General features: G+C 35.6%; 2 protein-coding genes across 2 annotated transcripts; one reads left to right on the top strand and one right to left on the bottom strand.

Moving 5' to 3' along the window:
- Positions 1-1,869: 1,869 nt before the first annotated feature.
- On the top strand, positions 1,870-10,878 carry LOC110777727 (AMSH-like ubiquitin thioesterase 3). The gene is made up of 14 exons (XM_021982317.2): positions 1,870-2,314; positions 4,105-4,169; positions 4,255-4,327; positions 4,424-4,612; positions 5,210-5,310; positions 6,010-6,115; positions 6,201-6,247; positions 6,413-6,704; positions 6,793-6,882; positions 6,975-7,037; positions 7,894-7,968; positions 8,246-8,308; positions 9,308-9,360; positions 10,562-10,878. Exons 1-14 carry the CDS (start codon positions 2,189-2,191, stop codon positions 10,734-10,736), a joined length of 1,518 nt encoding a protein of 505 aa, XP_021838009.1. The 5' UTR covers positions 1,870-2,188; the 3' UTR covers positions 10,737-10,878.
- Positions 10,879-12,037: 1,159 nt separating this feature from the next.
- Positions 12,038-16,868, bottom strand: LOC110777725 (uncharacterized). The gene is made up of 6 exons (XM_021982315.2): positions 16,608-16,868; positions 15,343-15,594; positions 15,186-15,244; positions 13,360-15,090; positions 12,932-13,088; positions 12,038-12,805 (listed from the first exon to the last, which is right to left on the bottom strand). The coding sequence occupies exons 2-6, from the start codon at positions 15,458-15,460 to the stop codon at positions 12,141-12,143; spliced, it is 2,730 nt and encodes a 909-aa protein (XP_021838007.2). The 5' UTR covers positions 15,461-15,594; positions 16,608-16,868; the 3' UTR covers positions 12,038-12,140.
- Positions 16,869-19,669: the final 2,801 nt, after the last annotated feature.

The raw sequence follows: 19,669 nt of genomic DNA, 5'->3' as shown, positions 1-19,669 counted from the left end.
CTAAATTTAGAAAGTGTTAAATTGATTCACGACTGTAGAAGGTGTGTATTGTATAACACTAAACCTATATTTGCTTCTCTGTGCCCTAATATAAAAGTGGTTGGTATTGAAGCCTTTGGGTTGGAATTTAGTATTTGAATCAAGTACGTAGTATAACGAACTTTTTTTTAATTACATCTAGTTAATAATTAAGGGGGAGAATTACAGTTATATTTTAAATGTAAAGTTTACCCGCGATAATGATGAATTGTTATGTGTTTGGAATTAATGATTGGCATGCTCAAGCCAACAGTCGTGGAAGTTGTCGCCAACCCTTGTTCTAAGCAGAATCTTCTGTGGGGTAAATCGAGAATTTTGAGTAGTATTTTACTTGAATCATAAACACGTACTCGGTATGCTCTTAAATAAGTAGGATAAGGCAAAACAAAGACAATGGCTACAATTTACAAATCACAAGCTATTTGTTCTATTAAATTATATGTAGATCTCACCTTACTTGTTGAGTTATTATCATAAAATAAATTTAAAGTATTTCATCAATCACCAATACCATGTACGTACTTTATTTTAATTACCAACATTACTAAGTTTCTCAACAAAGAATTTTTATTTTTTTACTTACTTTAGTCTTGCTCTATCTCTAATTTTCTATCCTTTGCATTAGAAAAATGATATATGAAGTCCAAAGAGTAAAGACTAGATCTGTCAAACGGGTCGGTCGGGTCGGATTGTAAAATTATTTTCGGGTTCGGGTTAGATTGGGTCGGTCACTTTCGGGTTTGGGTTTACAAATGCTTGTTCAAGATCCAGAACTTTTGGGTTCGGGTCGACCCAACGGGTTGAGAGATTTTAAAACGCGCATTATATTTTCATTAATTTAGGTGATAAATATACAAAATATGGGCACAAATTAACAAATTTTCCTACACAAGTTTATATTTAGTCAAATTCAATCATAAAATAGCGTATAATTCAAATTAAAATCATATTACACACAATAATAGTAAAAACAATGTGTTTATTATGCTTAAATTTTCTCATAATCTTATTTATTACTATAACGATTTTCAATCGGTCGGGTCCAAAACGGGTTCGGTCGGGTTTTGACCCATTATTTTTTGGGTTGCTCGGGTTCGGATAAAATCGGGTTACGGGTCACAAAATCTTGTTCAGGACCCAGTATTTTCGGGTCGGGTTCGGGTTGATTTCAGGTCGGGTCAATTTTTGACAGGTCTAGTAAAGACTCTATGTAAGAGACTAAAATTAGAAACAATAACTTATATTCAACATTAATTACACCGATCGACGCATGATTAGTAAATGTAATCAAATGCTTTATATATGCTTATTTGTAGTGCTATGAATTTTATTGATTAAAGCCGTCTTTACTAAGCGAAACTAATTTAACCTAATTTCACTGCTTTACTTTGTTCTTTAAAGATATTACTTCAATATATACGGAGTACTTATTTAATATTCGCAATTTAGAAGGTGGACCATGGTGCACAAAGTGCATGGTGCACCTTAAGAACACTATTATATAATTAAAAGAACATCTAGTTACGTGAAAAGAACATGGATATATATTTTTTATATTTTTAATAAATAGTGAAATAATATGTTATTTTTTATAATAAAAAAGTGAAACATTATATTGCATGTTCTTTTGTCGTAGTGTCATGTTCTTTTGTTTATACACATGTGTTCTTTTGGTGCACATGGTGCACCATGCTCACTGTGCACCATGGTACATAGTCCATGGATTGTTTAATATTGATTAAAACTTGATTTTTATGGATAAAAATGTGTTTAAAATTTTGGAACTAGCTAAAAAAAACTAGGAAGTATATAATCCCAAAACTAGAGCATTAGATCCGACCGGAATCTAAAACCAACAAAAATCGGAAATTTAAACACATTGGCCTTCCCTTTCTTACTCCGTCGACATCTCCACAAAACCTTGTTTTGGAGCTCCGTTTTCTTGTTCACGACTCCAATTAAGACCTATCAAACAAATTCCCTTCTTAACTTATACATATTCCTATTAAAAATCTCACAATTTCTCACTTGATCTTGTTCATACCTAAATTGACTTGCGAATTTCCAGAAACTATAATCTGATTTTTCATATTTTGCCGGAATTTTTATCGTAATTCGAGCTAATCGCCGATTAATCTCGCCGGAAATCATGAATCGTCAATTATCGACGCCGGGAAACCCGATTAATATGAACACACTTACGAGGAAGATTGATGTCGATAATCGGTATTCTTTAGAGTATTATTATCGAATCGCTGATACTCTTCTCAAACAGGTTAGCCTTTTCTCCATAATTTTTTTAAAAGAATTCTGCATTTGTTAGCTTTGAATTTTTACGGAGTTCATTCAATTTTACAATTCAATTGAGCTAATTTTAGGGTTTTTGCATAGTTGTGATTGTGAGTTTGCTGCTGTGTTGCCCTAGAATTGCTGTTTGCAACTCGTTTCTTTCTTAAATTTGAATGTTGACGTTTGTATTATCAGCTATTATAGACTATAGTATACTATCATTAAGCTTTAGCAATGATGTAACGATACCAAGCTTAGGTGGGTATTTGTAGTTAGGTGAGAACTTATATAGAGCTTAATTTGGTTTTTCCTTTGGTTATGGGATGGTGTATTGCGTCAATGTATATAAAGGACAGGCGCCACCTCATTTGGTTATGGGAAAGGAAAAATAGATACCTGCGTTTCCACATGAAATTGGTATTGCCATTGTAGCATCGGTATCGGATGGAATGTAAAATGTAGCTACTTGCTCAACTCTTTGTACTCAGTGTATAATGTTACTATCACTAGAGCTATTTCTCTAATATGTGGGGGTTGAGAATAAGGTGAACTATATCTGCCCCAAACACTCTCCAACTTATTTACATAAAAGAAGGATAGTGATACAGACATATGGTTTAATAGGTCCATGGGGAAGGATTATATTGACTGCTTGTATTGATAGTTTGATACGTGTGAGGGTAAAGCAGAAAAGAAGTTAGTTTAACCATTTGTACTTATGTTAGCAAGATATGTCTATGACAGCATGATTGTAGGTTAAGCATATGTATGGTGTATCCTAGATATGTGTAAGACAATATGAGTGTAGATTAAGCATATGTGTAATGGTGTATCCTACATATGTGTAAGATGGTAGGAGTGTAGGTTAAGCATGTGTATGGTGTATTCTAGTGTTGTGGTACGCCGGTGCCCTGTGACTCAAAATTTTTCCATAGAACTCTGTCTCCAGAATTGAACACTTCTGCCAGGGATATGGGCATATTCACTTGCTTGCTAATGCTTTCCACATATTAATCTCAAGCCCATAGCTGAAAACCATATTTAGCATAACTTTCCATTTCTCTCCATTTTTTCCTCTCAGTGTTCTGCTCAAAATAATGACGTGTTCAACTGAAAATTGAAGTGTCTGGTGCATATTTATTCCTATTTTGGGAGTATTGAGTGTATGACGTGGGTAGAAATAAAACGAAGAGTTGTGGTAACATAGATTTGCACATGCTATAGTTATCCCTTTACTGCTATTCCATGGAGGTGTTTCAGATATTGTCACTTAAAATCTTTAATCTTTATGTTGTAAGGCTTGAATGGAATACTATATTTTATGCTATTTAGTTGTCCATTCCTGATGGAGCTAAAGATTCATTTGTTCTTTTGGCTTTGGGGATGTAATGGACTAAATCAAAATGGCTCTTAAAACCTCTTCGCTTCCTTTCCATGAAGTAGAAGATGGTCGTCCCGTTATCGCTTTTGGGTCAATTGGAAACAACCTCTTTGCAATTGCAGGGGTAAGGTTGCGCATGTCTGACCCTCCCTTACCCCTCTTGTTGCGGGAGCCTCTTTGAGGCAATGGGGTAATGATAATGAAAAGAGGAATCCTTGTCTTCTTTTCGTGTACCTACTTTATTACTTAAATGAGCCTTTTCTCTCTTGTGGGAAAGAAGAAAAGGGCAACCATGCCGATTTGGTTGCTTTGCATGAAGACCAATGGTCTTGCAGACCTGTTGCTGACTTGCTGCTTAAGAAATAACATGCTATCTTTTTTCTTTTCTTTTTCAGGCAGGTGTGTATCGAGAAGAGAAGAATATAGTGGACTTGTATGTTATGCTCATTAGGTTTTCAAGGTAAGTGTCATAGTATATGCCTGCAAATTTCATGTTGCAAAATTGAAAGATCCTTAAACCCATAACACATTCTTCAATTTCTTAGTTTGGTGTCTGAAACTATACCCTTCCATCGGGATTATCAGGCTTCACATCCTAGAGAAAGAGTTTACAAAAAGGTAGTTGTGCAATACTTTCTGTACTTCGTGAGTTTCTAGTGTTAATGTTGATGTTCTTGTTGATGAGTGTCATATGCCTGCTGCTTTTTATTGTAGAAATTGCTGGCAGTGATTGACGAGCTGGAATATTTGAAGCCCGAGTTTCAGCGTCGAGTAAAAGAACTTAACAAGGCGTATACAGAAAAGCAACAAAATAAATTTGATGGCAGAGAGAAGACCTCATATGGCTCAGAAACATCTTTGGCATGGCCCTCTGGTTATACTCCTAGTTATGAGGGCAAGCAGGTATAAATTTGAATTAATTTTCATCTAGTGTGAGATTAAACTGAATTGTTCTCATCAGATAACTCCTGGTCTTCAAAATTTTGTACCTTCTGTAATATCTTCTATTTTATTTTGTGCTGAATTCTTAATGCATGTTGAATCATTTTACATGTGTTGGTGGTTTGAAGCCTTACGGTGGACTCCAATGCATTCTTTTTACTGTCTCTGTATTTTTCTGCTTGAATGTATTGATTGGCTTTTATGTTAGAAGAAGTTTCTCTCAAGCTATTCTTTGCTACTGGTTTCTGTTGATCATTGACAAAGTGCGGAAGGAGAAAAAAATACTAAATTGTTTTATGGTAATGTAAATGCAACTTCCTGAGAGCTGGCGACTCTAGTTGGATTGTGAGGCCCCCAACAACCGTTAGATTGTCATAGCATAGTGGTACTGCTTGTATAGCCTCAGTTGTTGTGTTTCATTGTTAAGAAAAAACAGTTTTCTATTTACATATAATTTTGTTTTAGTGGACATCATATTCATGCCCATTTTTAATTAATTGTTATTTTCTGTCCTTGCCTCCCGAATTTGCTATAACTTATGGCTTGCTTTTAATGCAGCTACAACCTGCTGGCAGAACACTTCAGTCTTCATGGAACCAGAGTAGTGATTTCCATGATGCTTCAACTTCGATGCCATTTGAGAAAAAGTTCTCTAATCTGTAAGAAAACATTTTTAAAAGTTCTCATTTCTTAACTTCAACGAATTGGACTCTTGCTTTCAATCTAACATGTTCACTTTAGTGTGTTGCACAACCAAATCCACAGTTGAACAATAAGATTCTTCTGCATAAATGGTATTTCCTCGTCCCAAAATAATTTTACACATTATTATATTAGAGTGCCCCAAAAACATCCCACTTTCTTTTTCTTGTTAGTAAACCTACCATTGTCTTATTTATTGAGGGTGTTAAGAAAACACTTCATTATAGACGAATTGTGAACTCCATGAAAAAATATTTAACACTAACATTCTTAATATTTGTTGAATAATCAAAGAGGATATTTTTTGGGCAAATGAAGTAGTAAAATTGGGACTATGCTAAAAATACTTCTTAATTTGTGTCTTCTGGTTAGCAATAAAGAGTAATTAGGCTAATCTTTTTTTAATTGCAGACACTTCGTTGGGATATTCTTGGGGTTCCCTTATATTCCCCTTTCTTGATCATTCTAGTAAATAAGAGAATTTATTATGAAATACAAACAACAGCTGCTTCTGCTACTTGCTTCTTTTGCATTTTATATTTACCTTGATTTATGATAAAATCTTAATTCCCAGCCCAAAGATGTAATGACAGCTTTTTTTTGGTATTCCCTACTCTTCTGCTTGGTGATGTATTTTTGTTATAATTGTGTAATAGGTCTTTAGCGGTGCCACTTCCAAATCAGGATACATTGTCAAGACACTCTTTTTTAGGTCCTAATGGACTTCGTCGTCAGTGGCAAGGACCAGTTGCAGATATTAAGGTGCATAGCTTCTAGGAATTTTTCTTGGTTATTTTAATTTTAATTTATTTTATTTTGTTCTCGTTCATCACCTTTTTCTTTTCAGGTGTCTTACCCAAGCCGTGCTGAGTTAACTCCAGCTGAAGATTCATGGTTAGAACTTTGGAAACTTTGTTTTGGAATTCATGCTTTCTTGTCAAAGAAAAGATTTGTTTGCCTCTTAGCTCAGATGATCATCGAAATTTAAGATGTGTCATATTTTCCTTTTCCTGAAACATATTCGGGCTTCTAACTGTTTCCAATGTATGTGGTGGACAGCCTCATTCAAGGTATACAAAATGAAGCTCGAGTTCATAAGGATGAAAGTATAGGACAAGATATGGCAGCAGTCCTCTCTTTAGACAATGGTACCTGGTCTCCTCGTCAAGAGGACTTGTCTGTGGGAATTATAAGGCAGCCGGTCCCTCCCCCTGTACTTGCTCGAATTCAGCCAGATTATCATCCTATCTCCCCATCAAGAGTGGCTGATCCAAGACCTGGACCAGCTAAGCCTTCAGAGAATGGGAAGGATGGGATACAGAATCCTAATTCATATCAACATCTGCATATTGTAGGTTTCATACTTTCTGTTTCAATACTTCTTTATCGTCTTATATTTTCTGTGAAGTATTGGGGCTAAAATTTTTATAATGTTGCAGCCTGTGAGAATGATGGAAGATTTCTTAAGATTAGCACAGAAAAATACGGCAAATAATCTTGAAACATGTGGAGTTCTTGCGGGTTCACTGGTATGTTTCTCAATAACTGAATGTGTTCCTTTTGCAAAAAACTTTATGTTTTAAATGCTGATCTCAAGTGCTTCAAATTCTTCTGGTTGCAGAAAAACCGGGTGTTTCACATCACTACTTTAATTGTTCCAAAGCAAGAGTCAACATCTGATTCAGTAAGTTGTTACTTTCTTCCAAATAGACCCTTGCTGTTGGATCATTTTGTTTGAACTGTTATGTCAATCCTAGAAATATAATGATCCATGGGAACAGATAAAACTTATATAGTACTTCGTATATGCTAGGAGCTTAGGAACTGTTGAATGTGGGTTTGATCATGTAGTATTTTCTTATACTGTGTGTCAGTTCATCAGGAGGGAAAATGGAATATTAAATTGAGAGAGTGTCTTGGAGTAGAACTTGAGGGTAGCTTACCTGTGGAGATATTATCAGCCAATACTCATGTGCTTGTTCAGTATTAAGTTGTATTGAGCCTTCGAACTTCTAAGTGGATTTCAGCCTAACTGCAAGACTTGTTGACATAATTCCTCTGTTATTTTCATTGTTTCTTCCAATTGAGATTCCTATTATGTGGACTGTTGCATGCTGCTAGTGAAACACTGATAACTTCCAAATGAAAAGGATGTACTTTTTTGTGTGCTTATCTGCGTAGTTACGTATGTTTTCCCAGTGTGTGCTGTTTTGTGCATATGCTTACAGATAGGGAAGTATGCCATTTCCAGGACACCACACAACATTACCTTGGTACAAAAGGAGATTAGCTTAGTTTGAAATACGAATGTACCCTTTCCTTGAATGAAATCCAGAAAAAGAAAAGGATTAATCACTACAAATCTTACAATGACTCAATTTCGGTTTCCAAGAAAAGAGTCTCATTGAAGAGTGCCAGATGAAAAAATAATGATTACTAATGACCCTCTCAACTCTGATGCTATTCCACTAGTTCACTTTGCTACTACCAAATGTTGTGAGTTGAACAGATTTTTTGTTTATTTTTTTTAACTTTTACAGTGCCAGACATTATGCGAGGAAGAAATATTTGAAGTTCAGGACAAAGCATCACTATTCCCACTGGGATGGATCCATGTGAGCTTCTAAATCCTTGATATCATTGTTTTTTACTTTATGCATTTATCTGCTTGTCTAGTTGGCTATGAAGCTAAGGTGTTGGTCATGACTCTACTGTGCTTGATTTTTTTTTTTTTTTTTTTTTGAATCTACATGTTGAAGCATTATACTTTACACGGATATTTACATCTCATATATGCAGTTGCCTTTAAAATGAAGGACTTCCCTTTTTTAAAAAGCTTCTGTAGCTGCCTTGTTTGTAGTACCTATTCTCATATTTTCTTTGTGCTGGCAGACACACCCAACACAGACATGTTTCATGTCCTCGGTTGACCTGCACACTCATTACTCGTACCAGGTAAACGTAGTTTTTTGCTTCTTGACTTGTGTGTTTGATGCTACATTAGTACATTCCTTGACTAGTCATTTTATTACTCTTTATCACAAAATTGTACTGCTGTAAATGATGGTTATTTTAGATTCAATAACTTTCAAGATGTACTGGAATAAATTGATGTATCTTGCTGCAGCTGGTGAATGATGAGTGTTTATGAAGTTAGAGTGTTAGACGATGAGCCGTTTTGGTGAATTAAGTAGTAGACGGTCAATTCAGCTATCTCTTTACAAAATGAGAAGTTTGTCTTATTTTTACAATTCTGTTCATTGCTACCTTTGGACGAAAGGCTATGGTTTGTTATTGGACTTCACCTTGAATGGCTACATTTTAGTGCCTGCTTTGGCTGGATGGATCCCCCGTCGAATGTCAAGAATTAATGACAACACATCCACCTACCGCACACCCCCCAAAAATATACTTCTTCATTAATGAAAAATGCCTTAAGGTTAGGCTAATTGCTGACTCGTTGGCATAACCGCATAAGATTAAGTGTTACTACAGTTTTACTGGTATCAGAAGCTGATATCCATGGCAATTTAGTTTATCTTGGTTGGTTTATGCTATTTTGATGTCCAAAGTATTAAAGGCATCTGCTCCGCATAAATACCCGGGCTTGATTGATTGCAATTGATCAATTAGATGCCTGGGAGTACAATTACTAGACTGGTATACTTGAATTAACAAAACATGTACCATACATATGATTGTGTGACCTCACTCAAAGCCAGAAGTTTCGTACTGTTTTGATGCTTTATTTGATTTGCATGGCAAATATGGGCCGTAGATAGGCTAATTATACATGCTTTGTGCAACTTCCCTCCTGAGATTTGAATCATGGCGTTGTAGTGATTGGAAGTTCTAGTTTCAAAATTGTATTGAGATCCCATATTGGAGGTGTTCTTGCCACTTTGCCCATATCAATGCTTTGCTGAACTAATCTTTCTTCAACTTATTTATCAGATCATGTTGCCGGAAGCAATTGCAATTGTTATGGCACCTACGGATTCATCCAGGTATATTTTTTCTTACTCTGTATAACTGTTCCTGAATGCAAAACTGGCCCCACATTATCATGGTTACAAAAAAGCTTAGGCAAACAGATTTATTTAGCGTGAAAAAAGCTATCCTTTAGCCTTGTCCTGGAACGGAGATTGGCTAGAGCGGCTGGAGTTAATAGTCACATTGTCCGATAATTTCACTAGAATACCTCTTATAATGGTTGTCTCCTTCCCATTTTCTCTCTAGCACTACATATAAGTTGGGTTATGCTGGAAATCTTACAAAAAATACATTTCTGGTTTAGGTATCGGGAAATTAATTTCCGGATGTCTCGAAATAGTAAACAGGTCTATTTTTCTGGACACAGAGTGTACATTAGTCACTCCACCTGTAACTGTACAATTTGTGACATAGTAGAGGACAAGGCTGGGATAATCTATACCATGATATCTGAAAATTGGAATAGAAAGGTGGAGCAGCCAAAAAAGATGTGGAGAAACTGAGATTTGACTTACGAATTCTTATCATAATTGAATAGGTAGAATATTGGACACCAACATTGTCTCATGGAACAGTGAGGAGTTACTTATATGATCCTATTTGCTTGTATACCCTCAGACTAGTATAAATTTATTATGAAAATTTCTTTTTACCTTCCCTTTCTTTTTCATTGAAACATCCAATGACAACTATAAGACACTAGAAAAAAAACATTACTGCAAAAACCGACTGCTCAACATTCTTGGGCGTTTAGTAAAATAATTATGTTTAACAGCAAAATACGTTCGCAAAGTCTCAGTTGTGTAGCTCTTTGGAGTTTGGATAACCTACACTGGTGTATTTATTCATGGGATGTTTTTATCCTCGGTGGTTGTTTTGACGTTTTAGAAATTCCTTTCTTCTGAAACTGCATTGTGTTTGTCAAGATTCCTACTTCCCTTGCGTAGAGACAATAGACTCCATTAAGGATTTGGAACCTTGGCCCACCTTGACGATCTTGTGTTTGTCAAGGTACAAGGTAGTTTTATTAGATGGAATTAAATCTTGTGGTTTGCTAATGAACCTGATAATCTACTTTCTGGGAGCATAGAATGACAATATCATTTATATTTGTATCCTGCAAGAGCGTGATATAAATACATAATGCACTTGTGTAGAAACATTTTAGCTGCAGCATATTCCATATACGGAATTGACTTGTTTGTATAATTGCAGTCCGCATGGGATATTTCACTTGTCTGATCCTGGAGGCGTTTCTGTGATCCGGAAATGCGATCAACGTGGATTTCATCCTCATGAAGAACCATCAGATGGTAGCGCACTATATGAACACTGTTCTCATGTTTATTTGAACCCAAAGTTGAGGTTTGACGTGATCGATCTTCGATAAACAGTACCGTCACTTTTGTAATTAGGGAAATTAATTTTCAGTTCAAGCAAATCACATAATCATTTGTACAGCTATAATCAACTGGTCATATTTGTAAAGCTTATTGTTATTTTGTTTGTGAAGGGGTTTTTTATTGCTGTTTTGTGGTTTTGGAACCCTTTTTTTTATATTGCCAAATAATATTTGCAAGTCCACAAAAGAGTAAGAGTAGCCGTGTTTTTAGCATCTCATTTTTTTTGAAGTCTTTTTCTTATTATTTTTTGTTCTAAAATTTGAATCTTACCGTTTCTCAGTCTCAGTCTCTTGGACTCCTACATGCACCCTAAATTTCAACATTTTCATTTGAGCAAAATTGGAAGGGCTATTTTTTTTTTTTGGATAAGGAAATTGAAACTAGGTTAGCTCCTAAAATAGGACCAACCTAACTCATCCTTTCGGATGACAGAGGAGAATAAATCGTTACAAGAGTTAAGGCAATAGAACATGAAAGCATGATTATGACCGCAATTAGCCATGAAATTTGCTGCCTGAATTGCCTCCCGAAAGCAGTGGTGAAAAGAAACCAACTCGAATTTCGGAATATCCTTCACATTGCCAATAATGTCGAAAATTGCCTAAGGAACCTTCCACTGTCGCCTGATGGCGTTGATGACACAAAGATTATCGCCTTCAACAATGAGGTGTTTGACCCCCAGAAATAACGCTCTTTTGATACCTTCTGAAAGTGTCAAAGCTTCCGCTAATAAGATCCCCGAATTGGATCAACTCCTTGACAAAGAGTGAAACTTTCATTTCTAAATTAGCGCAATTTAGAAGGTGGACCATGGTGCACGGAAACACTCGTGTTTTCGCATATTTGATCAAGATTTTTTTTTGAAGAGGTCTAACATATAAATGAAATAATAGCCCTTCAAATTGTGTGGTAGGTCACATGGTGGGTCAAATATGCGAAAACACGAGTGTTTAGGCTCCGTTTAGTTTGACGGAATACATTTTCAGTGAAAAATGATTTTTCATGTAAAACGTTTTCCAAAGAAAAATACATTCCAAATTAACTTTCCATTGTTTGGTTTCTTACGAGAAAATTGATAGAGAAGAAAATGAGAGTATATGGGTTGGGATTCATGGAAGAGAGAAGAGTACGTTAGGAGGAAAATGTTTTCCACCCTTTGAGAGAATTATGCAAAAATTGTTTCCGCCCCTTGAAAAAACAAACAGCGTAAAATCACTAAAGATGGTGATAATCATTTTCCAAGAAAATATTTTGCACCAAACCAGACACTCCCATAGTGGAAACCCTAATCGCAAACTTGACGGAATCATCATTAATCAAGAAAGAAACCACAAAATAGGTGGCATTACAAAAGAATTGAACTTGATTATAGAAAATGACTGAGAATTTAATCAATTGTACATGCCATAATGTTCTTGTATAGATACACCAGTAAACAAGAAATCAGAAACAATCTCCTCAACCAAAGAATCTAAAATCTGATCTTCAATATCAACTCCAAGCATAAATTCATCAACCTCAAAGTCTAACCATCTCCCATATTTACTGCTCATATCTTTATCAACGAGCTCATCCACCATACTATTTCCAAGATTCCTCCATTCTTGGATCTCCTTGTAAACTTCTTCAGCTAATCTTTCCTTTCTCTTCAATGTTGCAATGCCTTTTCTCCACATTTCAAACCCACCACCAATGAAACGCTGACACTTCAAATCTAAGCATTCGCTAACACAATCGAACAACATTTTCCTTTCTAGTTGAGACTCGTCTTTTCCTCCTCTTCGCCTTTCCATCTGATCAAACAGGTGGGGGTTTACTATCTCTCGTGTTCGACCTGCCACATAATCCTTAAACATCAACTCTGCATTGCAGAGTATGTCTTTTACATATCCTAGTTCCCATGCAGTCGTTTTCATGGAGTACTTTTCTGTAGTAATTTGAGAGGATGTTGATGATGCTGAATCTGATATCTCTGTATCAGCTTCCCTTGACTTCTGTAAAGAACTCGACCCAATTACTTGCTGAGCCTGAACTGATGATGAACATTGTTTGCTCTCTGAAAAATTGTAATGAAATGTTTCAGCAACTAAGGTATTCCATAATATTAAAAGTAAACAACAGTAGGTATAAGTTCTATAAACCTGTCCGGCTCAATAATGATTTTGACATTGTTGTTTCTTACCTTCTGTGATGCTACTTTCTATGCTTTCTGAAGAACAGCAGCTTTCTGTAAAAATTGAAGGTTCGAGATTGGAAACAGGACTAGGCAGGTGAAAATCATTCCATTTTTTACTTTCAGCTTTGTTGCAGCTGCTGTATTTTTCCATTGCTTCCCCCGCCTGAGAAAGAACATAGTATTGAAATCAGTGTGCTATAAACACATAAACAAACAGATGAACTCATTAACAGTTAACTGGAATTTTTCGCAGAGAATCAATATTTGAGATCCTACACATAATCAACAGCAATTATGGTGCACTATCCCTATAACAATTTGAGATCCTACACATAATCAACAGCAATTATTCGCACTTTAACAGACAATGGTTTGATGCAATATGTTGGTCACTGTAAAGTAATGGAAATCAAGATATGCATGAAATCATGTACCTGAAAGCTGAATTTCCTTTTGAATTGTTCAGCTTCATTGGCAAAAAAGTCAGAGCAGTTCTGGTTATCGATATCAATCACAAGTGGCTCTTGTTGAGACATTTTTTCTCGGGCCTTCCTTGTGGCACTCTCTGCACTGCCCGGTAACACAGCTGATTCTACAGTTGTACCCGTTTCAACAAAGGTACAATTAGAATTCTCCAAGCTAGAGGTCAGTTCTTTTAGCTTCTGCTCTAGCAATTTACTCAACGCGTCACCCTTTATCCCGCTTAATCCTGGAGAAGAAAAACTTTTCAGATCCGAGTCAGACAACATTTTGCTTCCGTCATCAGAGAAAATATTGCTGCCCTTTTCAACCAACTGTCTAGAGTGATCTGGACTAGTAAACTGTGATCGGGTGATAGGAGCAGTGAATGTAAAAGAAACAACATCCATTCCTTTCCTTCGGCTTTCTTCTATCCAAGAAAGCTTATTATTATCAGCCACTACACTAGATTGACTTGGTTTTTCAGTAACTTGATTCTTATTATTGAAATGCAGATTTCCTCCATCTATCGATCTTTTCTTTCTAGGAACATTTCTCACTCCATCATAAGGAACCCCCTTATCATTATCCCTCGCGTGCAAACTAGACTTCCTTGAACTTGTTCTTGAGGTTCCAACATCTCGAGCTAAACTCTTTTGTCGAGTATCTTCAGAAAATGCCTTTTTACTTGTAGAACCAGATCTCTCCCTGTGTGGATGGCAGTTCTGTTTCTGGTTATTTTGTCGTAGCACAGAAGATTTCCTATTTGGGAACTTTACACCACTTGACTGATTCCTTGATGACTGAGTTGACTTATTATCATCCTGTTCTTCTGACTCTCCCAAACTTCTACTACTTGAAGTCAACCCTTCCCTTTTCTGTACATTAACCTTTGCTTGAATGGCAAGTGATATTGATTTTCCCTTTTTCTTTACAGAAGCAGAACTGTCCTCCCTACTTGGAGATGCCCTACTAAATGACGGCGTCTCAACCAGGCCATTCCAGCTCTTATTCATAGGCTGTCCTTTAAGATACTTGGCAGCACTAGATTCAACTTGCCTATGTGATGATTCAGAAACCTTCAGTGGTCTCTGAGCTGCTTCCAGTTTCTCTCTCATTTCACGAACTTTAAACGAAACTGAAGATGATCCTGCCGAGGATATTTTAGCTCGAGGAGTTGATGATGGACCAGGCTCAATTATTTTTGCAGCAGCTTCCATGATATGAGCTGCATCTTGAGATGGGACAAAAATGGGGCTCTTAATTGGTGATAAAAGCTTATGATGAGTGATTGGAATTGTTTTGGTTGACTTTGGAGGCAAAGTGTCAGTTTGAAACTTCTCAAATGGTCTATTATTAGGCAACTTCAGAGATCTAGTTTCCAATTCATTATTATACCTAGTAGTAGGAGGAGCCTCCATTTTGCCAAATAAATGGCCTGAGTGCATTATTTGATGATCTTGATAAAAGTCGAGATTTCTTCCTCTAAATGGAGCCTCTCGGAGAGAGATAGAGTCAAAATAAGGGGTAGAATATGACTCCATTGACATTGATGTTGGTAAGGAATCCAATCCCATGAGCCTGGCCACTACCCCGGGAGCTTTCGTTCCAAATCCATCATCATCTGTGACAGATGATGCACAACTGTAATCACTTCCTCCTCGGACACTTAATCCTGCACCAAATGCAAATTCCTCGTCTTCTTCCTGGTATATAATGAAGCAGTAGATTAAAACATCTTTATTTCACATTTTATGTTAGATGAATTTCAGCACAAACCACTAATTGAACAAATTCTCACCACTCGTATTCTTGTCACAGGCAACCTCTCCTCGCCTTTCTTTCCTTGCTTCGATTCTTCTGTTCAAAACACAAAACAAATTTGAGTATGTAGACTGAATATAGCAGAGAATCACCGAGGCAACTGGTTAATCAGATCAATGACAATGTAGCTGTACCTGGTGAATCAGATCTGCTAGAAAACAGCTTCTTTCTAGACTTGGCATTCCAGTCAAACAACTGCATGAAGCCTCCAACATAACGTCCACTCTTAGATCCATGCCTGTCACCACCCATTTTTTGCTATCTACAAACTTGGGAAGGCGTCTTGACATTTAAAGATCCAATCCCCCACTTATAAACACATCAACACTCACTGATAGGTGGATGAATCTTCAACTTGTCATAAGCATAAAAATTGAATCTTCAAACTGCTCAACACAATTCCAGTAATGAGACATATGGCACTAGAATGTCTATACATGATGAATGCTTCAAGTTAAATTCCCTAGGCTAGCATTGAGCTCCAAACAAATTAAATCTTAACAGAAATTTGTACTCTTATAATGTCTAATACATGATGAATGCTTCAAATTAAACTCCCTAGGCTAGCATTCGAGCTCAAACGAACTAAATCTTAACAGAAATTTGTAATCTTATTAAGTTCCCTAGTTCATATTATTACCTATGTTGTGCACATTATCACACATAACTACTCAATCCTTCCCCCCATGGTACATTACTAGGGTCCAATTAATTTACCCTTCATACAACTTTCAAGACTACTTTGTAAACAAAGATGATACCCTTTCAACCCTCGGATCCGCACCCGTGTCCGAGTACCATAGCTAATATCTTGGATTAATAAAGTATCATAAACTCATACTACATAAGTAGCAATTCCTCAAAATATTTGATATACTTGACTACTTGAGTGTGCACATTTTGACATCTGATCTTATCTGAACAACAATTTTCTGCAAAATTCATAACTACATACACAAACACAAGTTGGAAATGAGCTGAAAACCCTTATAACTGAAAATTATCTAACATTGTTAACATGATTTCAAAAACCCTTAATTAATTATGCTAATATCCCTAAAAATCAGCTAATTAAAACCCAAATCAAATTAATTAAAAACATCACCAGCTTTGTTCTGTCACCCAATTAGATTGAAAACTTTGATCAAGCAAAACCCATCTCACATTTTCGCCACAACTTGAATAATCACACTAAAAATCATTAGTTTAAGGTAAAAAGAAACATTTCACGACTAAAATCAATGTTCTAAACTCTAAACCCGTAATCCCGAAATGATAGGGGTCGGCTACATGAACCAAGATTTTATCTTTCGTGGTTATCGTCCACGAATAAGAAACTGATTAAATACCCAATTCAAAACTTACAATTAAAGATGCGAAAGAAGTGATTAAAACTTACGATAACAGAGGGGTTGTAACTCTTGTAAGAGGGATACTCCAACGTCTCTAAGAAGCTTAATTCTCTCTCTTACAATTGTATAAATGGTGGACAACGACTATATTTTTCTGGGGTTTTGTGAAAACAGAGGAACAGTTTTGCAAAAGCAATAAATTAGAGGGGGGTTGCACAGTTGTTGAAAATAATTCCAAACAAAATTGAGGAGAGAGGAAGAGGGGAATTTCTAGTGAGAGAGTGAAGCAGAGTTCGAGCATTAAATGAGGGGGCAAACAATTTATTAAAATTTAAAAGGTGGGATTTTTAAATTACAAAAAAACGAAAAATTTATAAATAAATTAAATAATTCCAAAATATTTGTAACGTCTCTTTGTTGAGATTGAGATTTCAAATTACGAACAAGAAACAGAAGCAGGGACAAAAGGTCGACTTTTTCTTCAACGTTGGGGGATAAAGTTACAGGGGGGTAGGATGGATTTCGTGAGTAACAGACCTGTTGTGTGATGACACGTGGAATATGATGGAAAGTCAAAAGAATTTAGGAAAAATGGGTGAAACAAAAAGAGGTTAAAATTTATTTGGAATTTCTAAATTTGGTTTGTTTAAGGGTGAAATGGGGCCCGGTTGGAGTGTTGGAGCCTTGGTGCGTCTGAGATCCGAACATGATGGACCAAATCTACTGACTACAACGAGTTTATCCATTGTTTGAGAATTTAAAACTAAAAATTCCAAATTTGAGGTGCAATCTATCATAGGATTTGAATTATGCCAATACAAATTTGGGGGGTCATGTCATGAATGTTGAACATAAAACTAATATTTTCTTTTAGGAAATAAGGAGATAAAAATGAAAATGTTAGAGTACATGTACTCCATTATTTATATAGATTGATGTATAATTTTATTGTTTACTTCAAAAAATTTATCATAATTTATAAAAAGTATAAAATTCATGTTTACCTTCTTTTTATTAGTTTGAATTCAAAATTATATCTCATGCTAAAATGGAATAGCATTATTTCTACTGATAAATATTACATAGTACATCTGATATAGTGAATTAGTGATGGACATTCTCATATTGAACATAAAGTATACTGCGTACTCTATAGGTATATGATTGAAAAAAAAAGAGTAGCATATACATTTGTGTTAGAAATACTTATCGATTTGGTACCACCGCAAATTAGAAGATGTATATGCTACTCTTTATTTCAATCATAGATATATACATATTTAGTGTACGTTATCTTCGCCTAAAAAAAGATAACACATAATATACATTTGGTGTATACATTTGTGTTAGAAATACTTATCGATTTGGTGTGTACATAATAAAAAAACTAAAAAAAAAGATAAAAAAAAGAGTAGCATATACATTTGTTTTAGAAATACTTATCGGTTTGGTGTACGTTATCTGCGCAAATTAGAAGATAACGTACACTAAAGATGCATATACCTATAATTTAAAAAGAGTAGCATATACATTTGTTTAGAAATACTTATCGGTTTGGTGTACGTTATCTGCGCAAATTAGAAGATAGCGTACACTAAAGATGCATATACCTATAATTTAAAAAGAGTAGCATATACATTTGTGTAACTCTACATGTAATCGGATTAAAACACATTTTTACAATTTAAAACCACATGTTTTAAATTAAAAGCACATTTTTTTTGTGGTATAAAAGCACATTTTTACTATTTAAAATCACATTTTTACAAAAAGCACATACATTTTTTTTTAATCTTTTTATTTTGGTAATTGTGTTATACTGCCTCCGTTCCTTTTTGTTCTTTACGTTTGGTATTATGCACACGATTTAATGTACATTGAAATTCCTCTACGTATCTTTTAATTTTACTACTCCGTAATGTTTTCACTTTTATAAAAAAAATATGACATTCAGAAAATGAGAAAGATTTAATGCCTCAAATGGAAAAGTGTGAGATTAAATGTCTCAATGAATTTAATTGGTTAAAATCATCCTTGGGAATAAATTTTGGTAGAATATTAAGGTATTTATATGATAATATAAAAGAAAGACTCCTCAATGTAAAGAACATTTTGGGACACCCAAAAATGAATACATAAAGAACATTTAGGGACGGAGAGAGTATTTAACAATTTATTCTTTTAAAGCAGTTGTGTGCTTTTGTCTGTAAACTGTGTTTTTCATCGGTTAATATGTGTTTTTAAACAATAAAAATGTACTTTTTGAAGGATGGAAAATATAAAACGGCACTACATGCAATCGGATGATGGTGGTGGGCCCTAATCTCTAATAGAATTGGTAGTCTGTGGCTAAAGGTGTGTTCTATTCACCTGATTTTCACTTATTTTTCCTGAACTTATTAAAAATTATGAGGCCTGGGAGATCGACTATGGAGGCCATTCATCTTATAAGGCAGCTAATGGAGAATTATCGGGATAAGAAGAAGGATTTACATATGGTTTTCATTGATTTGGAGAAGGCGTATGATAAGGTACCAAGGGAAATTCTTTGGTGGGCATTAAGTAGGAAAGGAATTCCGAGGAAGTATATTGATATCATCAAGGACATGTATGATGGAGTTAGCACCAGTGTGAGAACTAGTGTTGGTAATACCGAAGAATTCCCCATTACGATTGGAGTGCATCAAGGTTCCGCACTTAGCCCGTTTCTTTTTGCTATAGTCATGGACGAATTGATGAGGTAAATCCAAGATGGTATACCCTGGTGCATGGTGTTTGCAGATGATATTGTGTTGATTGATGAAACAAAAGAAGGAGTGGAAAGTAAGTTGGAGTTATGGAGACAAACTTTGGAATCTCGGGGTTTTAGGCTGAGTAGAAACAAGACGGAATATATGGGGTGTAAGTTTAGTGGAGCCCACGATAGAGAGACATGGGGGATTACCTTAGATGGGAAAATTGTCCAAGGCTCTGAAATGTTCCGTTATTTAGGATCTATTATCCAAAAGGATGGAGATTTGGATGGCGATGTGGCCCATAGAATCAAAGCAAGTTGGTTGAAGTGGAAAGGTCCACGGGGTTCCTATGTGATTCAGGCATGCCCCAAAGA

Source organism: Spinacia oleracea, chromosome 3 (assembly GCF_020520425.1).
Source record: "Spinacia oleracea cultivar Varoflay chromosome 3, BTI_SOV_V1, whole genome shotgun sequence".
Classification (NCBI taxonomy): domain Eukaryota; kingdom Viridiplantae; phylum Streptophyta; class Magnoliopsida; order Caryophyllales; family Amaranthaceae; genus Spinacia; species Spinacia oleracea.
Note: the sequence above shows the minus strand (reverse complement) of the source record. Positions and strands in the feature narration are given on the sequence as shown.

Bases quoted from the DNA above. Each gene is read 5' to 3' on its own strand.
- LOC110777725 (XM_021982315.2), bottom strand. From the start codon at position 15,460: ATGGGTGGTGACAGGCATGGATCTAAGAGTGGACGTTATGTTGGAGGC. The intron at 15,245-15,342 runs GTACAGCTACAT...TGTTTTGAACAG, and splicing joins TAGCAGATCTGATTCACCAG to AAGAATCGAAGCAAGGAAAG. The intron at 13,089-13,359 runs GTACATGATTTC...GTTCTTTCTCAG, and splicing joins AAAGGAAATTCAGCTTTCAG to GCGGGGGAAGCAATGGAAAA.
- LOC110777727 (XM_021982317.2), top strand. From the start codon at position 2,189: ATGAATCGTCAATTATCGACGCCGGGAAACCCGATTAATATGAACACA. The intron at 4,613-5,209 runs GTATAAATTTGA...CTTTTAATGCAG, and splicing joins CTAGTTATGAGGGCAAGCAG to CTACAACCTGCTGGCAGAAC. The intron at 6,705-6,792 runs GTAGGTTTCATA...ATAATGTTGCAG, and splicing joins CATATCAACATCTGCATATT to CCTGTGAGAATGATGGAAGA.